The sequence below is a fragment of the Etheostoma cragini genome, chromosome 17 (assembly GCF_013103735.1).
Source record: "Etheostoma cragini isolate CJK2018 chromosome 17, CSU_Ecrag_1.0, whole genome shotgun sequence".
Classification (NCBI taxonomy): Eukaryota; Metazoa; Chordata; class Actinopteri; order Perciformes; family Percidae; genus Etheostoma; species Etheostoma cragini.
Window position 1 is genome coordinate 14,110,024 of NC_048423.1, and position 21,611 is coordinate 14,131,634.

A 21,611-nucleotide genomic window follows, 5' to 3' on the forward strand; every position below is an offset into this window, starting at 1 on the left:
CCATATGATAACTGATTCACTGTGATTGTACTCTGAGGTTGAAAAAACCATTAACAGGCACTTGGACTCTGGCTGCACAATTATGAAGGTAGTTGACCTATCCGGGCTGCCGTAGTAGTGCAAGACTGTGGCACTCCTCCTCAATGAACGTTGGAAAGATGGCGACGGCATACGCACAAGCGAGAGTCAACTGTGCCGGCGGATAGAAAGTGTTCTAAAGAGACAAAAATCCGATTCTCTTGCAAAGATTTAACGGTGCAAAGTCTATCTGATATCGCTTGGACATGGTTTAGTCCATGCACGGCTAGGAACAAGAAGCCACTGTTTTTCTATGGAGCCTCCGGATCGTAACAAGCCCAGCAGGTATGCGAATTTGTTGAACAGTACACCATCAGGACCTCGCAGTTGCCAAATAGGGAGCTGAACGTGACACTGCACTCGGCTCTATGGGAGCGCTTACGCATCTCTTAGAAATTGACTTCCTGTCAAATAGTGGTACGCGTGCAGTTAATGCATTTGCAACACTGGAGTTGCAAACTTTTTGGAGCAACATTTTTAGGCGTACTTTGCTGCAGATATTATCTTGTTGTCTGATTCGCGGTTGCTAGATATAAAGGCAAAATGCCCGCCAAATGATAACGTAACATTACAAACAATTATCAACCGCTATAACAGTGCAACATGTCAAGGATCAAGCTAGCTAACATCTAACGTTACTAACCTTAACGTTATTAGCTGCCGCTTGTCACGTTATTGTTTACCCGCAAGTTCAATAGCTAACAGAAACTAACCGAGCTGAAGCTATATCGCCCCCCCCCCCAATGTGGGCTCTAAAGGTGGACTTAAAAGTGTAGCTAGCGTTTTTCTCCCCTGTTTTTTATAATCATCTAGCTAGCTTTCGTGTTGTTTTCTCGCACTCTAATGCTGAATCATGATGGGCTTGTTGACTGTGTACAGTGTACACTTTTTTTTTTTAGTTTGGATCATATTGTTCCTCGTAGAGGTTATAACTTTGTTGACAATCTGTTGCAAATGTAACGTCATGTGCAGCGGCAAAGGTTTAAAAATACTATATGTATTCTTAGTGCTCAGATGACAATGTTACCGAACGAGACATTTTTGCAATCTTGCAGGGAATGCATACAATCAAAATAGTCATAAAATGCATTTGTCATATTTGCGCATCTCCTAATCTCCTAAATGTTTGCCCCTGACCGCTGGCGACAGACCCTCAGGAATCTGCTGTTATGTCTTCCCCTCTCCTCCCTTCTCTTCAACATGCATTTTGTGCTCTGTCTGCAGAGCGAGTGACTTTGAGGGCATGTATCACGTTGGAACAGCTCTGTCATCTGCTGTAATCCCAGTTTCGAACAAACACCTTGTTTTTTTGTCGACGTTTTCCAGTAATGATTGAGTACCAGCCAGTTGTTATTCCTTTGCTTGTTACTTGTGGCCACTCAGTCCGATGGAAATACACAAACAGCTTGCATGATTGTGCAATACTGGACCGGTTAAAGTAGGCTAATTGGTGCATCATTGCATAAATAAAAATACTGAGTCATGCTCAGTATTGTTGGAAACGTGTCACAGGTTGACATGATCACAAGAGATTCGTTCTTATTTTTTTTCCAGTTTTATACTTTAGTTTGTGCACACAATTTGGGGTGAAAGGTCAAATGGATGCCTTCATTGCCTTGGCAGTGTTTACTAGTTAGCATGTATGTGTCAGTTAGCCTACATGTGGATCTGCCTGAGAATTTGTTAGATTTACCATTTCTATAGTATTGGAATTAGATTAGAAACATACACTACTTGTGCTATTGTAAACAATGGCGGTTACATGGCAGAAGCTGCATAGTTTGCTGGAAGTTCAACCTGCGTTGTGTTTAGACTGCATATCTCTGTAATATGATTGAGATTCAGCAAAATTAATTGTCTTTTAGTTTTGGTAACCAACTTCCATCCACCTTGCTGAGTGTAGATACTTTAACACTGAATGTGAAGTTGGTTCAATCTGACTGACTATTTTGAGAAAGATGAGTTATGTGCTTGCTTGGCAGTTAGGGGCTATCACTAGCAAGTACAGAAGTCCTCCGTCAATAATATCTTCACAAAGTCAGTACGAAGACATTGTGGCTCACAAGCATTCCCGAGATTTCAGGATGTGGTGAACAGAGCGCAGTGGATAGCTGCCTTCAGCCCCAGAGACGCTCATGGGTAGAACTCATTAATGCCTGCATTTGCCAGGAGGACAGGCTGTAGAATACAGATGGACCGTCCCCAAGCATTTCCTAACTGCATCCTGTCTCTGCCCACACCTGCTTGAGAGAAATGTGTGCTGCTCTCACATTCTCACTCTCATCTGTCATTTCCTTTTAAAGAATAGGTTCTTTGTAACGACAAAAACCATCACAAATTATGTTATTAATACTTTGCAAGAGTAACATCGTCATGGTAGAAAAGGAAAGCAAGGATGGTTAAGTTCTGGAGAATGTTTTGTTCTTCTATTTGATTTGGAATTTAACTGCAAGAAACTCAAATGCAAGTTGAAACTAACACAGATGTTGCTTATGACTCTCTACAGCTTCAGATTAAATTTCATAAGTGGAGCAGACTGCTGCCTGCCCAGCATTTATGATGCAAGTAGCATAAGGTGAAAAACATATCATTACACAATTTACCTCATGCTGCAACCCACAGTCTGCATGTTGTTAATGGCACAAGCTTCCACTGATACAGCCAGGTCTGTCTTTATTTAGAATGAGGATGTATTCTGGTGTCAAGTGATTTATAAGGTCAGATAGTAAGCACAGCAGTGTTTTAGCAGGCTTTCTGATTCTTATGTTGTATATTCTTAGGTGTCTGTTTGCACATAGTACCATGTCTCCTCTGTTGTGCATGTACAGTATGGTTTGCACAGTTGCAGTTGTGAAAGGTTGGGAGGTCCACTCCTGGCAATGTCACACTGTTACACAGAAGGGTGGGGTCAAGTACGTTGTGTTCATTGTTTCTAAATTCTGTCAGCCTATTGGTGCTGCATCAGCTCTGTCTGTTTATCATGGATAGGCAGCAGTTCAGAGATGCATATTGTCGTAAGTATGAGCTACACTTTCTACTAAGACTTGGTTACATGTGCACTAATAGGTTTTATTTTCTGATTGCCTCCCCAGTTAACCATGTGCTATGATTAGTTGCCAGCAGACATGTTCTTTTTACAGTGGGGGGTAATCAAAATCTGGATTTAGCCTACCAAGCATCAGTCATGCAAGCATGACCTAATTGGTGGAGAGTGTGCTCCTACAAAACCCCAGCCTCCATCTCCTCCTCTTCCTCTCTGAAAAAAATCCCCTTTAGTTTGGCCATTGTGACCAAGTGTGCTCACTAACCAGCTGTGTGCTATTCAGCTGTGGGCCTCACGGGCCACGTGTCACTGCTGTACAATGGAGTGCCCCTTCCTGATACAATAGTGTGTGGATGGTTGGTGTCAAAGGTCAGGCCCCCCTGACTCTGGCAGCCCTTCGTATCACTGCTTGTATCACTGCTTCAGTTGCCTTACAGAAAAGACTCGATTTTGTGCTGTTCATTATGCACTCAGTGTTTCTGCCTGGGGGCTCTAGCATTCCACTGGCCTTTATTGGAGCCCCTATGAGCCATCAGATGAGGCTTTGAGACCAGCCAGACACCATCTGCAGTGATAATTCACTAGTGGCAGCCAGGCAGGGACAGCTTGAAGACCATAGTGCCGCAATGGTTAACTGCTGTGCGGCCTGTGAGTAGTTTTAGGAAAAAGGAAAAGAATTCAGAAGAGGAATTTGCACAGTCTTTATTGCAGAAGCACAATCTGTGCTTGAAGTGTCTCATGGCAACCAAACAAACAACCAGCGGTGATGGCGTCATTGGTTCCGCTGTCATTCCTGAGTGATTTAGTCATGCTTTTCTACGTAGAGAAGTGTCTTTTCTAAAACTTGGTCTCATTTCCTCTCTCGCATGCATGTACTATTTCTGTCCTTGACACCACACACCTATGCACGCTATGAGATGTTCACAAGTGTGCGCACAATCTGATCACCCTCTTAATTGCGCAGTGGGAGGTTGATGGCATTTACTTTACGCAGTTTCCTGATATATTTCTCGAATTTTGCATTGAAAACCACAGCAATGTGTCTGTTGTGCTAAATGCATTATTGCAGCACATACGATGTGAACGACATGTGCCTTCTTGTGCCTGCATAGTGAAAAGATCACTGTCGTGTCCTGCTCCTGCAGAACAAGCCCCTTCACAGTTTCCCATACAATACACTCATAAAGGCGCCAGTGTTCATTCACGCAACAGTTATTCTGTAATTTCAAGACTGTCATGGTTGTTAAGATGGTTGTGCAAATTACATTATTCTTGCAGCATGTTTTGTTCATAAAGTCTTGTTGCCTTTGAGGTCGCAGGATTTGCAGCAGGTGTCTGTCTGCCTCGCGCGTAGTTCCACTGCAGCTCCCAGGGGACTCTGTGTGCTTTAGAGACAGATTTTGCAGTGGGGCAGATGGGCAATAGAAGTCAGCCCTCTCTCTCTGTTTGGTTTCTTGAAAAGCTTAAGCTAAGTGATTTCCAGAGAGTAACCCCCCTCCCTTAACACACACACACACACACACACACACACACACACACACACACACTCCCACAGTGAGAGTGTGCCCCTTTCAACTCTGTCTACGCAAACAGGCGTGTGTGTTGGGGAATGCCTTTCAGTCAGATGATCGATGGAGGGACACATGGCGACCAGCAAATAGAACGTCCGTTTTCATGCCCCCCCCCCCCCCCCGTCATTTCTCTTTTTGTTTTTGTTGGCGGGGTCAGACCTTCCAACCTTTCTCTCTAATCCTGTTAAAAACCCCTCAGAAAGGCATTAGGGAACAAAGCTCTGACATTGTAATCTGGAAAGGCACGCTCCTCGCACGCTCCTTTCTTTTTTTTTTCTTTTTTTTTTTCCAGTAGAAAGTGTTTCTATTGATTATAGTGTTTTCTTTCTGCTGAACTAGATGCATCATATTCTGCTATATTCTTAGTCTGAAATTCGCAGGCAGAATGTTATGACGAAGAAATGGTTTTCACATTGTCGTTGTTGCTCAAGAATTACTTTAAACAAATGAATGCTGTTTTGCATTTGCGCAGTGTTAGCATATGATCTCACAACTTTTACACACTTTGGTGAGTAAGTCTCAGTGCTACATGGAAATGTGAATTGTGCAGTAATGTTGATGACATAGACCGAGTTAATGAGGGTTACTATTTCTCACTCTCTGGTTGTGCCATTATGTTTACGTAGACCAAAAGAGGCTGCCAGTAGAAAACCCTCAGCTTATTATCCTGTCTCTGGACTGTTGTGGTTATGCACAGAGCATTGCTGCTGTACATTTGGGAGGCAGCCAGCCAGGCTCCATAGGACGGACAACTCGCCAGTCTGCTGTTGGTAGCAGCAGACATTCAGTCTAGTCGCAGTTTAGCAACCTGTTTGCCATGGCATTAGAGGAGACTTGCTGCACACTCTGTTATGGGTACAAACAACCCAGCACTATTGGACCTTGCACACACATTTCTTTGTTTTTTTTAAATGTTAGGACTGAAATAGTTTTATAAAGCCAAAGCACTGGCTTGCTGTTAACATCACCTCAAATGTAAAGATGCAAAGCAACCCATGTTGATAGTTACTCCGGTCTGTTTTTGCCCTGATATCATTAAACGCTAACAGGCAGGCCAAGCCAGTGGAAGATGCATCACAACAGAACTCAGAGGTGGATGAATCCTGGGACTCTCCCAGTGAGGAAGAGGAAGCCCTGTATGGCACAACACCTCCTTATAGCACCCGCCAGATGAAGCGCATGTCCGGCAAACATCAACGAAACCACCCGGCGAGGAGTACTGGTCGGTCTCCGAACAAGGGTAAGTAAATAAATCTTTGACAGAATATATATATATATATATATATATATATATATATATATATATATATTTGTATATATATATATATATATATATATATACAAATCTTAAAAATATATCTAAATATACTACTTTTTTACATGCAGATCTATATCCATTATATTGACTGGGAGTGGGTATTTACTGTTGTTATTTCAGTGGACCCTACACCATCTGTTACGAGGGAAAGTCCCAGGCCAGTGGAGGCTCCTGAGGAGCAAAGCTACAAGCAAGGCAAGAAGCAGAGGGCAACACTGCGCTCCACGGAGAGAGACCACAAGAAGACTTTTGAAGGCTCCTTTATGCTGGATCCACTCTCAAAGTCAAGCCCTTTTGGTGCCATCAACATGGATCCCAGGAAGCATTACTTGAGTTTGGGCTGCAGCAGTTGCAAACTTCCTGTGTCTATGCCCCATATTGGCCGGACCCACCGCCAGACCTCTAGGACAGACTGTCCTGCCGATCGCCTCAAGTTCTTTGAAACTCTGCGGCTGCTGCTCAAGCTCACATCTATGTCCTCCAAGAGGAAGGAGAAGGAGCAGAGAGGCCTGGAAAACATGGCCTTTATGGGTCACAACAACGAGGTAATTTGGTTGGAGCTGCAAGCTTGGCATGCACGACGCTCCACCGGCGACCAAGACCTTTTCCTTTTCACTGCCCGCCAGGCCATCCCTGACATCATCAATGAGGTGCTGCACTTTAAGGTCAACTATGCCAGCCTGAGAGGGGCCCAGTGTTCAGGGTCTCAAACAATCAGGGAGGACTTTCATAGTGTCTCCAATCTAGTCTGCGGTGAGGCGAGGGACACTGCTGTAGCAGAGACCAACCACTGTGGAGTAGATCCCTGGGGCTTTAGCGCCTTTCCCTCACCAGCGATGAATGCAGCAGAGCCGCTGGGCTCTGGGGCTGATTGCAGGGAGCACCTCCAGCGCCAGCGGCTTGCATTTGAGCAGGTCAAGCGTGTTATTGAGTTGCTGGAGTCTGTGGAAGCGCTGTACCCCTCTTTGCAGGCCCTGCAGAAGGACTATGACAAATATGCAGCACGAGACTTCCAGGGCAGGGTGCAGGCGCTCTGTCTGTGGCTCAATATCACCCAAGACCTCAACCAGAAGCTGCGCGTTATGGCCACTGTTCTGGGCCTTCATGATCTATCTCGTATCGGGTGGCCTGTCTTTGAGATCCCTTCACCTCGCTGTTCCCGTGGCAACGAAGAAGAGGAGAATGAGGAAGACGAGGAGAATGACTCAACAGCCACTTTTACAGCTGAAAGCGATGGGGAGGACAGGGATGCTGAGGAGGAGGAGGGACTATTGGGATGTGTAGCAGAGGGAGAGTTGCCTCCCTCCCTGACTCCTAAATTTGCCCGCTTGTTGTCAGAAGAGGAGTTTCTCCCAACTGCTGCTGCAGGAAGTGCAGAAGCCATTACGGGAGGGGGAGTATTCTGCCCTACTGCCATCTACAGACCGTTTGTGGATAAAGCGCTGAAACAGATGGGACTGCGTAAATTGATTCTCAGACTGCACAAACTGATGGACCGCTCTCTTCAGAGGTCCAGAGCAGCGCTGCTCCGTCACACTCCTGAACTGGAGGTGAGGCTGTTTCGTTACCTCCACACTTATTCATTGCTGTAATTTATCCTAAATAATTTAAAACAAATCTAAAATGATCTAAATAGCATTATTACAGCTAAATCAGTAATTATAAACATTTACTGGCTGGTGTGCTGTGGGAAATAGCCATGTAGTAGTACTTAAATAGTAAGTAGACTTCTCTTTCTCAGTAGTCTTGTGCTGAGTCTGACACACACGTGCACATAGAAGAAATAAACTAATCCGTGTTTTGCTACAGGGAGTCTTTAAACTTTCAAGTTTTCCTTTCCTTTTAAATGATGTCATTGTTTACACAAATACTTAAAAATATTAAACTATTTAAAATAAGGTAACAAGTAAGGTTTAAATTGTGTATACTGTATATATCAAATATAGCCTAATGTTTAGGGCTGGAATAATAGATGAATTGATTTATAAATCAATTAGTTGATTGGCAGACAATTATTTGACAACAATTTTGATAAGTAACCTTTGGATTTTGGAACTTTGGTTGGTCAGACATAAGGAGCAATTTAAAGATCTTGTTTTTTTAATTTATTAATATTCACCATCACCATCAATTTCAAGCATTCCTTTTGGCTTGAAATTGCACATTTGCATTTGCAATGAACTCGGGTAGATGTTCCATATTCATCCGCCATCTTGAAATACGTTAGCCCATAAGAGACATACATGACATACTGCTCCGCCTTTTGCGTTTTTGCTGTCACATGAAACTCACAGGTGCTGCTAATGGGTATCGACGCTTCCAGGTACCGGCAAGTTTTAAGAAGGAAACATAGAGGACCATAAGTATTCAAATTACAAATTTCAGGAACAGTAGTCTTCTTCTTTGCTAAGAAAAAGAAAAAGGATTATGAAAAGAGCAAGAGACCAGCTTTTTGAAGCATGGAGGCTACCGTAGCTGTAGTACGTACTTTAAACTGCGTGGTGCGAGAGAGTTGATTGCGATAAATGATGTCAACGCTAGGTGGGAAAAATTCCTACACAGTGGACCTTTTAAAGAAGTCATCTTGGGCTCTGGAACACTTTGATGGCTTTTTTTCAAAATGTTCTGAAATTTCATTGACAATAGTTTTGTGTTTTACATTGGCTGGGTTTTGTACAGAAATGTCCTTCTTTTGGATCATTTTCTTGTAGACAATACAAACGAGACCCATGATCATTGACTTTAGCCAGCTGATTTCACTTTCAGGTTAATAAAATGCAGCCTGTAGCATGGCGTCGTGCTTAACAATCAAACTAAATGCAGTATCCTTAACTTAATATGCAAGAAAAGGGCTCCCTGTAGAAGTCAGTAGAATTGCACGTAGAAATTGAATCAATCACGAATTCAGAGATTTATTTATCACATAGCTTAAACCAGTAAGGGAATGCAATATGTGTGCTACTTCTACGTGTGTGCTTATGTATGTAAAGAAAACATATTTGACATTACATAAGGGTCTTATTACATTTATAATACTAATACACTTCACTGCTGTCTTGCATTGCTGTAAAGGCGGGAGCAAAAGCAGTCAAACAGCTAATTGTAATGTTTCAAGTGCAGATGTTTAAAATTTAATTAAGCACTGGGGGAAAAGGCATTTGCAGCTTACAAGAAGCCTAAGCTGTAAACAAACAGAAGATATGTAAACAAAAGCTACTAAATGAAAAAAACTGAAAAGATTGTTATTGAGTTTTTGGGATAAAGGACAATAGATAATCAGCTCATCTAGGTGTTGGAAAGTGTTTTAGGGAGGTTCAGACACTGACCTCCACCTAGAAATGTACAATGAGGAGGAATTGAACTCGGATGTCTTGGATTGCTGATTTGTGATGATCTTTCTTTGCACAAAATGAGAGCTAGTCAAAGGTTTTTGGTAATGGCGTGCAATCTAAAATAAAGTTCTTTACAGATGTCTGTCTGAGATTGGGAAGCAATGGATATCATTTAGTAAATAGTGAAACAAAAGAAAATACAAATTCATTACAAAGCCAACTATTGATTGAGTTCATATGAATTAACTTTAACGGATCTTCCACCCGCAGTTTGCAGACTTCCCAGACCCCATGCTGTACAGTGATTACCTGCCAGAGCTGTCGCGCCATGTGTCCTGCAGTGGTCCGGCTCATCCAGAGCTCGGAGCAGACCAGGTTTCCTGGGAGGATTTGCTGGACATGGACCTCCCGTCCTTTCGACCAGCGTTCCTTGTGCTGTGCAGAGTCCTTCTCAACGTCATTCACGAATGCCTTAATCTGCGACTTGAACAGAGGCCCGCAGGAGAGCCCTCACTGCTCAGTATCAAACAGGCAAGCAGCTCTTGAAACACTCTATGTTCTGCACGAGCTGCACTGCTCATGCTGAATGACTGGACGTGTCTAACTAACTATCTTATTGCCATTGCATGCTTGCTTATTTTGCGCAAATGAAAGTGACTAATGATATGGCATAGCCTGCTTACCCATACACTATTGTTGGAACAAGTAGACAAAACATGTACATTCGATAGGTACACTTTATTATTGTCTTAAAGAAACAAATAACAAATATTGAGATACCTATTGTTACCCTTTTTACTGCACAGAACTATCATCGAAGACTTCTACATGTAATGTGTGTGTGTATACATTTATTTATTTATTTATTTATGTGTATGTACAGGCCAAAGGTTTGGACACACCTTCTCATTTAATGCGTTTTCTTTGTTTTCATGACTATTTACATTGTAGATTATCACTGAGGCACCAAATCTATGAATGAAAACACGTGGAATTATGTACTTAACAAAAAGTGTGAAATAACAGATAACATGTCTTTTACTCTCTTGGCATTTCCTTGATGAGCTTATAATTATTGACTCATGAGACCAAAGCACAGATTTCCACTGGTCTAATGTACATTCCTTGTGTTTCTTGGCCCAAACAAATCTCTTCTGCTTGTTGCCTCTTCTTAGCAGTGGTTTCCGAGCTGCTATTTGACCATGAAAGCCTAATTCACGCAGTCTCCTCTTGACAGTTGTTCTAGAGATGTGACTGCTGCCAGAACTCTGTGTGGTATTCATCTGGTCTCTAATCTGAGCTGCTGTTAACTTGCGATTCCTGAGGCTGGTGACTCAGATAAACCTATCCTCAGCAGCAGAGGGGACTCTTGGTCTTCCTTTCCTGGGGCTCTCCTCATGTGAGCCAGTTTCATTTCTAGCACTTGATGGTTTTTGCGACTGCACTTGGGGACACATTCAAAGTTTTCGCAATTTTCCGGACTGACTGACCTTCATTTCTTAAAGTAATGATGGCCACTCGTTTCTTTTTACTTAGCTGATTGCTTCTTGCCATAATGTGAATTCTAACAGTTGTCCAATAGGGTCGTCGGCTGTGTATCAACCTGACTTCTGCACCATTTGGTCTGAAAACCATTTCAGGTGACTACCTCATGAAGGTCAATGAGAGAACACCAAGGAATTGCATCGCTATCAAAAAAGCAAAGGGCGGCTACTTTGAAGAAACTAGTATATAAGACATGTTTTCAGTTATTTCACACTTTTTTGTTAAGTACTTAAATCCATTGCAATTGATGCATTCAGTGATAATCTACAATGTAAATAGTTATATATATATATATATATATATATATATATATATATATATATATATATTTGTGTGTGTGTGTGTGTGTGTGTGTGTGTGTGTGTGTGTGTGCGCTAATTCACATTTGTTTGTGCTATGCAGTTGGTGCGTGAGTGTAAGGAGGTTCTTAAAGGTGGTCTTCTGATGAAGCAGTATTATCAGTTCATGCTGCGAGGCGTGGTGACTGATGCTCAGGGCTTGCAAACAAATGCCAATATTGATGAGTTTGAAGAGGACCTTCACAAGATGCTCGAGGTATGACTCTACTTCCAGTTACAAAGTTTAAATGTAAATACCCATTGTAGAGAAAGTCTTGTGGATGTATGCATTAATGAAATGTAAGTTGTGGTTATCTAATTACTGTTTTGTAGGTCTACTTTGAGTACATGCACAGTTGGATCCAGATGCTGCAGCAGCTGCCTCAGGCCTCTCACAGCTTAAAGAACCTGTTGGAGGAGGAGTGGCACTTCACCAAGGTCATCACTCCTTACATCCGTGGAGGGGAGGCCCAGTCCGGGAAGCTTTTCTGGTGAGTCACTTACCTGCAAAACACACTGAAATGAATGTTGTTTGATTACAACAAGAAAAACCTGTTTCAATGTGGAACTTTTCTTTAAGAGTGTTACTAATGATTTATGTTAAACTAAGGACTATTCTGCTCTTTGCAGTGATATTGCTGGGATGCTGCTTAAATCCACTGGAGAGTTCCTTGATGCTGGCCTGCAAAAGAGTGGTAATGAATTCTGGGAATGTGCAGATGACAGCACCGCCTCAGATGAGATCAGGTTAGGATGATAACATTATTATTTGATTTCTGTTTCAGTCAGTGTTAATAATAGTTTTTTTTTGTTTTTAACATCGCACCTTTTTAATTCTTGAAGGCGGTCAGTTATCGAGACTAGTCGGTCACTTAAAGAGCTGTTCCACGAGGCCAGGGAACGAGCGTCCAAGGCTCTGGGCTTTGCCAAAATGCTTCGCAAGGTGAGAGATGGCAGTAAAGAGTTTTCACTCCCTTGAAATAGAAAGCTACAACAGTACTGACTTTGCAGTTTTTCTGTGGCCATGTTTTCTCTGCTGACCGAAGAATTGGGACTGTGTGTTCTTCTGACACACCCTTTGTCTGATTCCCTCTGTGCAGGACTTAGAAGTTGCAGCAGTTTTTAGTATTACCAACGGGGTGACTTGTTTCCTGGCGGCACTGAAGAAGGGAAACTATGTCAAGGTGCGTTTGCATTTCTGTTAATTTCCCACATTTCTGATCTTTCTTTTCTGTCCTCAGGGCATTTAAGTACCCATCTAACCTCCTCCTTCTATATCTAGGTTCAGATTCCAGGCTTAGAGGAGCTGCAAGTTTTTGTCCCCTGTGGCTTGATGGATCAGCGACCGCTCATCCTGCAGCTTCTCAATGCCGCCGCTGGCAAAGACTGCTCCAAAGAGCCCGATGAAATTGCAGAGGATGATGCCTATCTGCTCATGAGTAAACATGGAGCAGGGGACTGCACTACTGATTCTGATTGGGCTCAGTGGGACGGAGAGCTGCTCAAACTGGTCCCCCCGATGGAAACCGTTGACACTTTAAGAGCCATGAAGGTATGCAACAATTTTTAATTCAATCTATGTGTATGAGTGTGTCTGGTGTTCATAAACCTTCCACTGGTCCAATGTGCTTTCAGGTGGAAAACATGCTCCTGATAGTGATGCAATCAGCTCATCTGGTGGCCCAGCGAAAGGCCTTTCAGCAATCCATGGAGGATGTGCTCACTCTTAGCCGGGAACAAACATCTAGTCAGCCTCTCATTGCGAGTGCTCTGGAGGAGCTCAAGGTACTTACATAACCATGATTTTTAACCTGTGAAAACACTTTTTTATTTTGTGTTGTTGCAAAAAGACAGTTGCATCTTGGTGTCCTATTTTCCTACTATCTATGCTATCAGTTACCCTGAATTTTTGCTTTATTACCTTAAAAAAAAGAAAAGGCCAAAATCAGGCCATATTTTAGAATTAATTCTCAGAAGGGAAGTCGCTAAGCTTGCACCTGTTATATTCAGAGCCACACTACAACATGAATTTTAAATGCTCTCACTGATGGTTTTGACGTTTGGGTTTTCTGAAGAACCTTTTTATTAGAAAGTAATAATAATCATAACACAACTCTTTCTTCTTCCCATCTTTCTGTCTCCTACCACAGGACGAAGCACTACAGCTCTGCATTAAGATCAGCACTGCCATCGACCGAGTGGAGTACATGTTCACCACAGAGTTTGAGGCAGAGGTGGAGGAGTCGGAGTCAGCCACTCTGCATCAGTACTACAGAGAGGCAATGATCCAGGGCTACAACTTTGCCTTCGAGGTAACTGTTACACAGTGTATGTTTTCACAGAAGCTCATGCTTAAGATGCTGCTCATCTAATCTATTTCTTCTACTACTCAGACATTTCTTGTCCACAATTTAGCAACAATTTGGCTAAAAGTGTTAGTGTAGTTACATTTTTTATTATATTTTGCAAAGAGAAAATACAGCGACATGAGGACTGAATTAATTGCAAAGATTTTAAGTAAGGGGACATTGAGGCAGTTATTCTAAATATGCTCCTTGCTTTATTTTGTTATTTACAGTACCACAAGGAAGTGGTGCGCCTGATGTCAGGGGAGTTCAGGCAAAGGATTGGGGAACGCTACATAACATTTGCCCGCAAATGGATGACCTATGTCCTGACCAAATGTGAGAGTGGCAGGGGCACCAAGCCCAGGTAAGGCTTCATCTATCAATAGAGCATTTGCATACATTTTTAAGTTAGTCCCTTCTGTCTTTTTGCCATCTGGTTGGGCGCAGTGTGATGTTCCTGAGGCAACATTTAAGCGTTAGAGTATGTTGCTCAGGCGTGCTTTTTGTAGCATCATTGCAAAGAGAGTTAAAGCCAGGCACTGTGGTTGGCCATTAACCTCACTAATCAATAAGCAGTCCTACTAGTGCCATTAATCTTGGATAAAAGGTAACAAACAATTGTTAAACCAATTGCAGACTTATATAAAAGCTTTTTGTGTTTCTTACAGTGCAAGGTCATAGTAATTAAAAGAGTTTTTTTGTGTGCTGTATTTTTAGAACTATTAAATGTAAAACCAGATCATCCATCTTCTATGTTGTTTCAATCCTCTTTGTTGAGAGCTCTTTTGTAGCATGACAAGTTTTTTCGAAGAAGCTAAAGACAAATTTCCACTAAATTCTCAAAAATAAATAATAATTATAGAAGAAATTGTACTCTGATAACATATGGAAGCCTTTAGGTTATTTCATGAAAAACAGTGCAAACCATACAAACTCCATGTTTACCAGCACAGTACAGTGTGAGTGAAGTTTTGGGACACACTGATTAACTGCCATGTTGAACTTCCAGGTGGGCGACTCAGGGTTTTGATTTTCTTCAGGCTATCGAACCTGCCTTTATATCAGCCTTGCCTGAGGATGACTTCCTGGTAAAATTGCCTGTTTATCGTATTCTACAAATTGCACATCCAGCATGCACTTTGATTTACAGGTTATCTATTGACTGAATTTACTAATTTAATTTTGTCTTTCTGCAGAATTTACAAGCTTTGATGAATGAATGTATAGGACATGTGATTGGAAAACCTCATAGCCCAGTCACCGGCCTGTACATTGGTAAGATTTGTAATACTAACTGTTGGTGACTTCCGTTTTTAGAGTTCAGGATTTGTAATTGTTGTTTACATTCTGTTGCTAGTTTTATAACCTGGGTGTCATGGGGACGGTCTTTTAAAACAAAGCCGGCACAACAACAGTGAAGTAACAATTAAATTACTGTAGAAGAGCAATTGTGCCCTGACGTTTGTTGGTCTGACTAACCTCACTGATTAATCAGCCTCGTTAAAGCAACTTCATGCTGCTACAGTGGCCAACAGCAGAAAACTATGGTTGCCCTAGGCCAGTGTGAAATGCAGGATTATAACTGCAAATCTGGGTGTTGCTGAAAAACAGCATGTTTTCTCAGGAAACCATTCCTGATTAAGACAAATAAAATGTTGTTCTTTTCTTTTTTTCTAAAGGATTAAAACCAGATCAACTGCAGAATGCCACAACCACTTTCCTGCTAATTAATGCCATACAAAAGTAGTTTAGACCTCTCACAACCTACAAACAAGGTTTCCTTTTGTGGGTGGCGTGATTAAGTTAGGCATTGGGTGTTTTTCTTTTCAGCTCCTAGGAATAGTCCTCGTCCTGTAAAGGTCCCTCGCTGCCATAGTGACCCACCAAACCCCAATCTGTTCATCCCAAATGCTGAAGGTTTCAGGTAGGTGGTTACAGTTCAAGCTTTTCCAATAATCTGCGTGCCTTCATATGATTTCTTACTATTTCCTGCATGGCTCATCGTGCCTCATCACCTTTGCTGTGTATACCTACTGATGTTTTTGCTCTGTAGCTGTTGAGCTTGTGTGTGATGCTGTGTGTTTTGTATGTGTATGCTCTAAGTAGGTCAGTGGTCTTTTTTTTCTTTTTTTTTCTTTTACACAGTGTCTGAATGAGAGTGTGTGTGCATCTGTCCCTCAACCAGCCACCCAGTCACACACAAACATATCTACACACATCCCTCTCAAGCCACCTTACCTACCAAGTTAGAGCTCCTCAGTTTTGTTTTTTCACCACACAGCTCTCGAAGTCTCCCCTGTGACCTCCGGAACCAGCTTTTCCCCAATGGCCCACGCCCTGTCCCTCAGGGCCCTGGGGAACACAGCCACACCAAAGCACCCAGCAGCAGCCCCTGTGACGTCAGGTAGCCTTGCCCCCAAGTCACCCAGTAGAAGCTGCTATTAAAGCATGGCTTCAGATACAATAACAATAGCATCACTATTTTTTTTTTTATTAACCGATTCTGAAATTTAAAGGAAAATAAGTTTCATGTTCAAGACTAGAAATCTGTTGTTTACAGGTCCTTTAACAGTGAATTTCAAAAGAGAGAAAAAATGAAACACTGCTGATGTTATGGCGCTCTTACAGAGGCATACATTTTATATTATACTTGTTTTTATCCCATTATTAGGTTATTCGCTTTGATTTATAGCTTTTATTGGAAGATTGCTCAATTTCCTGCTTTTAGCCTCCTGATTGCATCATTATAAATGTAGATATTTAGACAGATATTGAATTAACTACCATGTCCAAAAAGTGACTCTCCAATTCTTTTGTATTTTGAGCATTTCAAAGCTATTTACATCTAGCATCAATCTTTCTCAGAAAGCATTTTATTCAGTTGAATAATGAGGCATTTCCCTTCACGTTCTACCTGAAATGTAATTGTACTTGAAAAATTAGATTTTCAAATACATTGATGCTGCATGTAAAGCATGGCTGTACAGATGATCATTTTAATCACTTATAGACTTGCTGCAGCTTAAAAACTTTGTTAGAAAATGCATCTAAATAATATGCATTGTATTGATGTAAGTAAGTAAGTAAAGTAAATTAATGAATTGAACAAAACTCTGGAGGGACTTAATTAGCAGTATTTGCAGCCTCAGAAGTGTTAATGTACCATTTACAAGCCTTTTTTAATTTCATCAAATCAGACAAAAGGCCTTACACTGGTCTTGTTACTTGTCAAAGGAAGAGACGGTGAGTGTTGTGCATGGTGTGAAAAAAAACAACCACACACACACACACACTCACACACACACACACACACACACACACTACCTTAATGAAAGAGTGGGCTATGCTATTCTGCTTTTTAGTGCTATTAACATCATTCTTGCTTTGATGGTTTTGGCTTTTTTGTACACACAAAAAAGCCAGAAAGCACATGCTTTTGAAATCTGAACATGCACTCTAGAGATCTAACCTTCAAATGTGTTTGAGCTGTATAATGATGCTGAACTGTTAATGGGCTTTAAAAGGCAGACTAAGAATCAATGAAAATGTCAGATGTTTTTTTCAGTTTTTTATTTATTATCTTGAAACCCTGATACTAATTGTTGAGCATAGAATTTGGTATTATCTGATTGGTTGGATTCCTTATATAGTTTACAGTTTTTTAAATGTAATTTTCATTTTTTATTTTTTTGAAGTCTTGTGAAATTTGCCCTAATAGCATTTTAAGTTGAAGATGATCTCTCTCCCTTTGCCGGTCAATGTGTCTTATATCATTGAGATGCTTTAAGGAAGCAGTGACTTGTACTTCTAAATTTTCAACAAAGAATTCAAGATTAAGGCCTGAGTGTATGCAGTTTTATCAAGAGCATACTCACAAAACACATTTTAAGAGCATAAAAATACAGTGGTCTTGGTAGAAGAGATTGTACTCTGCGTTGATCTTTAAATGTCCATAAACAGAGAAACTCCCAGACTGAAACATACTGTCAGAATCAGTAGGTTTTTATTGAACTTGATTTCTTCCATGTTCCTGAAGGGGATCCAGTTACCATGAGAATGACCGTCTCTCATCGGTTGCAGCAGAGTTACATTTCAAATCTCTGAGCCGCCACTCCAGCCCCACAGAGGACAGGGAAGGTGGGTGCATTCACTGCTATGCATTGTTTGATCCACATTGTGCATATTAATCGTTCCTACTGGCTGAATTTTCTCTTGTGATTTTTTCTTTTTCTTTTTTCTTCTCTCTAGAACCCTCCTACCCTAAGGGAGACCCTAACAGCGCTGCTCGTCGAAGCTGGGAGCTCCGCACCTTTATTAGCCAGTCCAAAGGTAAGATTGTTGAGGGATGAGGCACATTGTATTGACTAAAAACATAAAATTTGGAATGCCTACATGAAAATAATAAATCCTGTTCCCTGACTCCCATCTCAGACACCGCAGCACGTCAAAGCCCCATGGAGTCTGTCCGTCGCTCCATTCGCAAGTTTGAGGACAAACGCTACGCTGTGATGAAGCAACGCAACATCATCGGCCAAGTGTGTCACACACCCAAGTCCTATGACAACGTCATGCACGTTGGGCTCAGGAAGGTGACATTCAAGTGGCAGAGGGGCAACAAGATAGGTATGGCTACCCACTGACTGCTTTTGCTTGGATGCATGTTAACGTAACGCACATGCAGGATGTAATGTTTGTGTGTATCCTAATAGGTGAAGGCCAGTATGGAAAGGTGTACACTTGCATCAACGTTGACACTGGTGAACTAATGGCCATGAAGGAGGTATGCGTTCAGCAAAATCAATTTAACGGTTTTGAAAGTAATCATAAGAGCTGCAGGCAGCGGTAACATTCTACTTTTATTTTTTCAACCAGATCCGATTCCAGCCGAACGATCACAAAACAATCAAGGAGACTGCAGATGAGCTCAAAATTTTTGAAGGCATTAAACACCCAAACCTGGTGCGATACTTTGGAGTTGAGCTCCATCGGGTAAGAGGCACGCGTTTCTGTCGGTACAGGCATTATTGGTGTGTACTGAAGCAGTTTGGTTTAAATGTTCATGCGCTCACCTCTAGGAGGAGATGTACATCTTTATGGAGTACTGTGATGAGGGCACTCTGGAGGAGGTGTCCAGACTGGGCCTGCAGGAACATGTCATCCGGCTCTATAGTAAACAGATCACTACAGCCATTAATGTCCTCCATGAACACGGCATTGTCCACCGAGATATCAAGGGTCAGTGTCACATTTTCTTTTTCTTAACGGAAGTGCAGGAAATCCAGAATCAACTTGGCATTTATTTTCTACTGAGCATTCTGTCTCTGTTTCCTTCCTCTTTTTATCTCAGGAGCCAACATCTTTTTGACGTCATCGGGTCTGATTAAGCTGGGGGACTTTGGCTGTTCAGTCAAGTTGAGGAACAACACTCACACCATGCCAGGGGAGGTGAACAGCACACTGGGAACAGCAGGTAAGAAATTATGTTATGTGCCTGGATGCCACCACCAGGGGTCATTGTGGCTGTTTACTGTTTGGTACACTTTTTTAAAATCAAACATATTTCCCATCGGCCACGTGGAATTATACACAAATATAGTTCTCAAGACTGCATAATATTGTATCACCGATTTAATAATTTCTTGTGTTTTAATTATTTTCTGTCTTAATCAGCATACATGGCACCTGAAGTGATCACCAGAGCGAAGGGTGAGGGTCATGGACGAGCAGCAGACATCTGGAGTTTGGGCTGCGTTCTCATTGAGATGGTGACTGGAAAGGTAAGGAGTGAAAGGAGAGTGTTTTGCCTTAGTCATAGATCCTTATAAGCTACATTGACTTGTATCTTATTCAGGGATATTTCTTTGCTGCAGGTATACAATGCTGTAACTAAGACGGTCTGAAGTACTTATTGTCTAAGGTTATTGTTCCTCTGTTACAATTATTATTACAAACAAGAAACGCATTGTGGATCAGCGGTGGCTTCCACATGCAATGATTATGTTTTAGTCCATTCAAGTAAAATAAAAGCACATTTATATTGAATAAAGTTTCAATTTCAAGGTTCTTTGTGTTAAAACAAGCAGATTTTTAATAAAACAGTTTGGCTGAGTTACTGCTCTGGCAACAAAATTCTGTTTTAATCTGACAAAATCTGTGGAGGTAGTAGCGCTTTAGCAAAACTGCTCTTTCAGTGTAGATAAATTGTAGTAGTTGTTTGTGTTATATAAAATAGTTGTCTAAAAATTACAAAACCTCATGCTAGTAAAGCAGCTAATACTACTTGTTAAATTATTTCTCCATCTCTTATCACTTTAGGATATTCCCATAAACAGATGTAAAAAAGAAAACCTACAAAGAAATGTGATGTCCTGGGCACCCAGATAACTCAGTGGTTAGAGCGGGTGCCCATGTATAGAGGTTTACTCCTCGACGCAGCCGGCCCGGGTTCGAATCCAGCCTGCGGCCCTTTGCTGCATGTCACTACCCCTCTCTCCCCTTTCATATCTTCAGCTGTCCTGTCATTAAAGGCCTAAAAAATGCCCAAAAAATAATCTTTAAAAAAAAAAAAAAAAGAAATGTGATGTCCTTAACTTTGTCTCAACCTGCAGAGGCCCTGGCACGAGTATGAGCACAACTTCCAGATCATGTACAAAGTGGGCATGGGCCATAAACCCCCCATTCCAGAGAAGCTGAGCACAGAGGGGAAGGACTATCTCGGTCACTGTTTGGAGAGCGAACCCAAACGTCGCTGGACAGCTAGCATGCTGCTCGACCACCCATTTGTAAAGGTGAGATGCTGCTATGACATGCATTTTAAGATTTTTTTTTTTATCACAAAACATCTCACCAGTGGACTGTCATGGCTTGACTTAATACTTCAGTTATTTAAAAAAGATTGTTTAAGGATGGGTGTACTGGTCATCCTAAAATTTCCCATTAAAGCTTCTTCATCTCTTGTCTGTTTCAGGTTTGTACGGATGAAGAATGAATGGACCTTTCTCTGCAGCTTTTACGTTTACAAATGAAAGCACTACTGTACATGCTGTTGGACAAAGAAAAAAGAACTGGATGTGGAGAAGAAGAAGTTACGGCTGAAGGCACATGGAGTTAAACTGAGGAACTTATATACAATATCATTTTAGAGGCAGTTGTACTCTGAAATTATCTAATGATCAGACATATGGGGTACAGTGTTGTGTCTTTATGTACCCATGGACTGGGGGGGAGGAGGGGCAGGAGTGGGACTGTATATACTGTAAGAATAGGATTGGCTTTAATTCTTGTATAAACAATATTGTAAAAGTAAATATTGCCACATTTGTTCTCACTGGGTAAGAGACCTTCTCAATAGGCATTGAGATTTTTTTTTTTTTAAACAAACGGGAAGGGATGGGTGGGGGGGGACAAAATCTATGGCACTTTTAAACTGTTTACCCAAGGTGCAGTTGAGTAGAGGAGGGAGCAATCTTATTTCAGTTGCCCTTTGAGACTGAACAAGGTGCGGTAAGCCTCACTTAATGGAAGGAGCCGCTGGTTTACCTTTTATGAAATGAACACCATCTAAATATTCAAATGAATTTATCACTTGTCATTTGGCACTAGGAAGGATTTTTTAAATGTGTTTTTCTTTGCCTTTGCTGAGGAGCTAAGGTCAAGTTGGAGCAATGTTCAAGTCTACTGGTCGCTGCCAGTGAAGAGCTGTTTATGTGACTGGAGCGTAACGGGGCCTGCTCTCCCTCCCTGCTGCTGAACACAAAACATTCACACAACCAAACACAGACACTGACACACACACCACAATTTTTGGTCCTCTGCTGCTCTTACAGTGTTTGCTTTGTACAAACAATATTAATAAACCAATCGTTTTGTTTTTTTAATGAAATGTGTTTGTGTTCTTCCATCATGAAAATGCCATTTATTATTCCATTACTATCAAATATGTTTCTTTTTGAGTTGACAGTAAAATATTTCTTAACAGCATTGGAATATTTGCATTCTTTTAGAGGCATACTATTATCTTGCCTAATGTTGTAATACA

The 21,611-nt window shown here is 41.5% G+C and overlaps 1 protein-coding gene across 3 annotated transcripts; it reads left to right on the top strand.

Annotated features, from left to right (window-relative positions):
- Positions 1 to 126: 126 nt before the first annotated feature.
- On the top strand, positions 127 to 21,450 carry map3k4 (mitogen-activated protein kinase kinase kinase 4). Of its 3 annotated transcripts, none has more exons than XM_034898265.1 (27): positions 127 to 363; positions 5,742 to 5,932; positions 6,131 to 7,560; positions 9,613 to 9,873; positions 11,290 to 11,442; positions 11,559 to 11,716; positions 11,856 to 11,972; positions 12,069 to 12,168; positions 12,326 to 12,409; positions 12,508 to 12,777; positions 12,861 to 13,010; positions 13,376 to 13,537; positions 13,804 to 13,937; positions 14,583 to 14,661; positions 14,770 to 14,848; positions 15,404 to 15,497; positions 15,855 to 15,977; positions 17,610 to 17,710; positions 17,822 to 17,902; positions 18,005 to 18,196; positions 18,283 to 18,353; positions 18,446 to 18,562; positions 18,649 to 18,808; positions 18,921 to 19,043; positions 19,244 to 19,350; positions 20,182 to 20,361; positions 20,541 to 21,450. In XM_034898265.1, exons 1-27 carry the CDS (start codon positions 332 to 334, stop codon positions 20,559 to 20,561), a joined length of 4,770 nt encoding a protein of 1,589 aa, XP_034754156.1. In that variant the 5' UTR covers positions 127 to 331; the 3' UTR covers positions 20,562 to 21,450. The 3 variants fall into 3 exon arrangements, with proteins under 3 accessions (XP_034754156.1, XP_034754160.1, XP_034754157.1); XM_034898266.1 differs by lacking the exon at positions 127 to 363 and adding an exon at positions 483 to 640; XM_034898269.1 differs by lacking the exon at positions 15,855 to 15,977.
- The last annotated feature ends 161 nt before the right edge of the window (positions 21,451 to 21,611 follow it).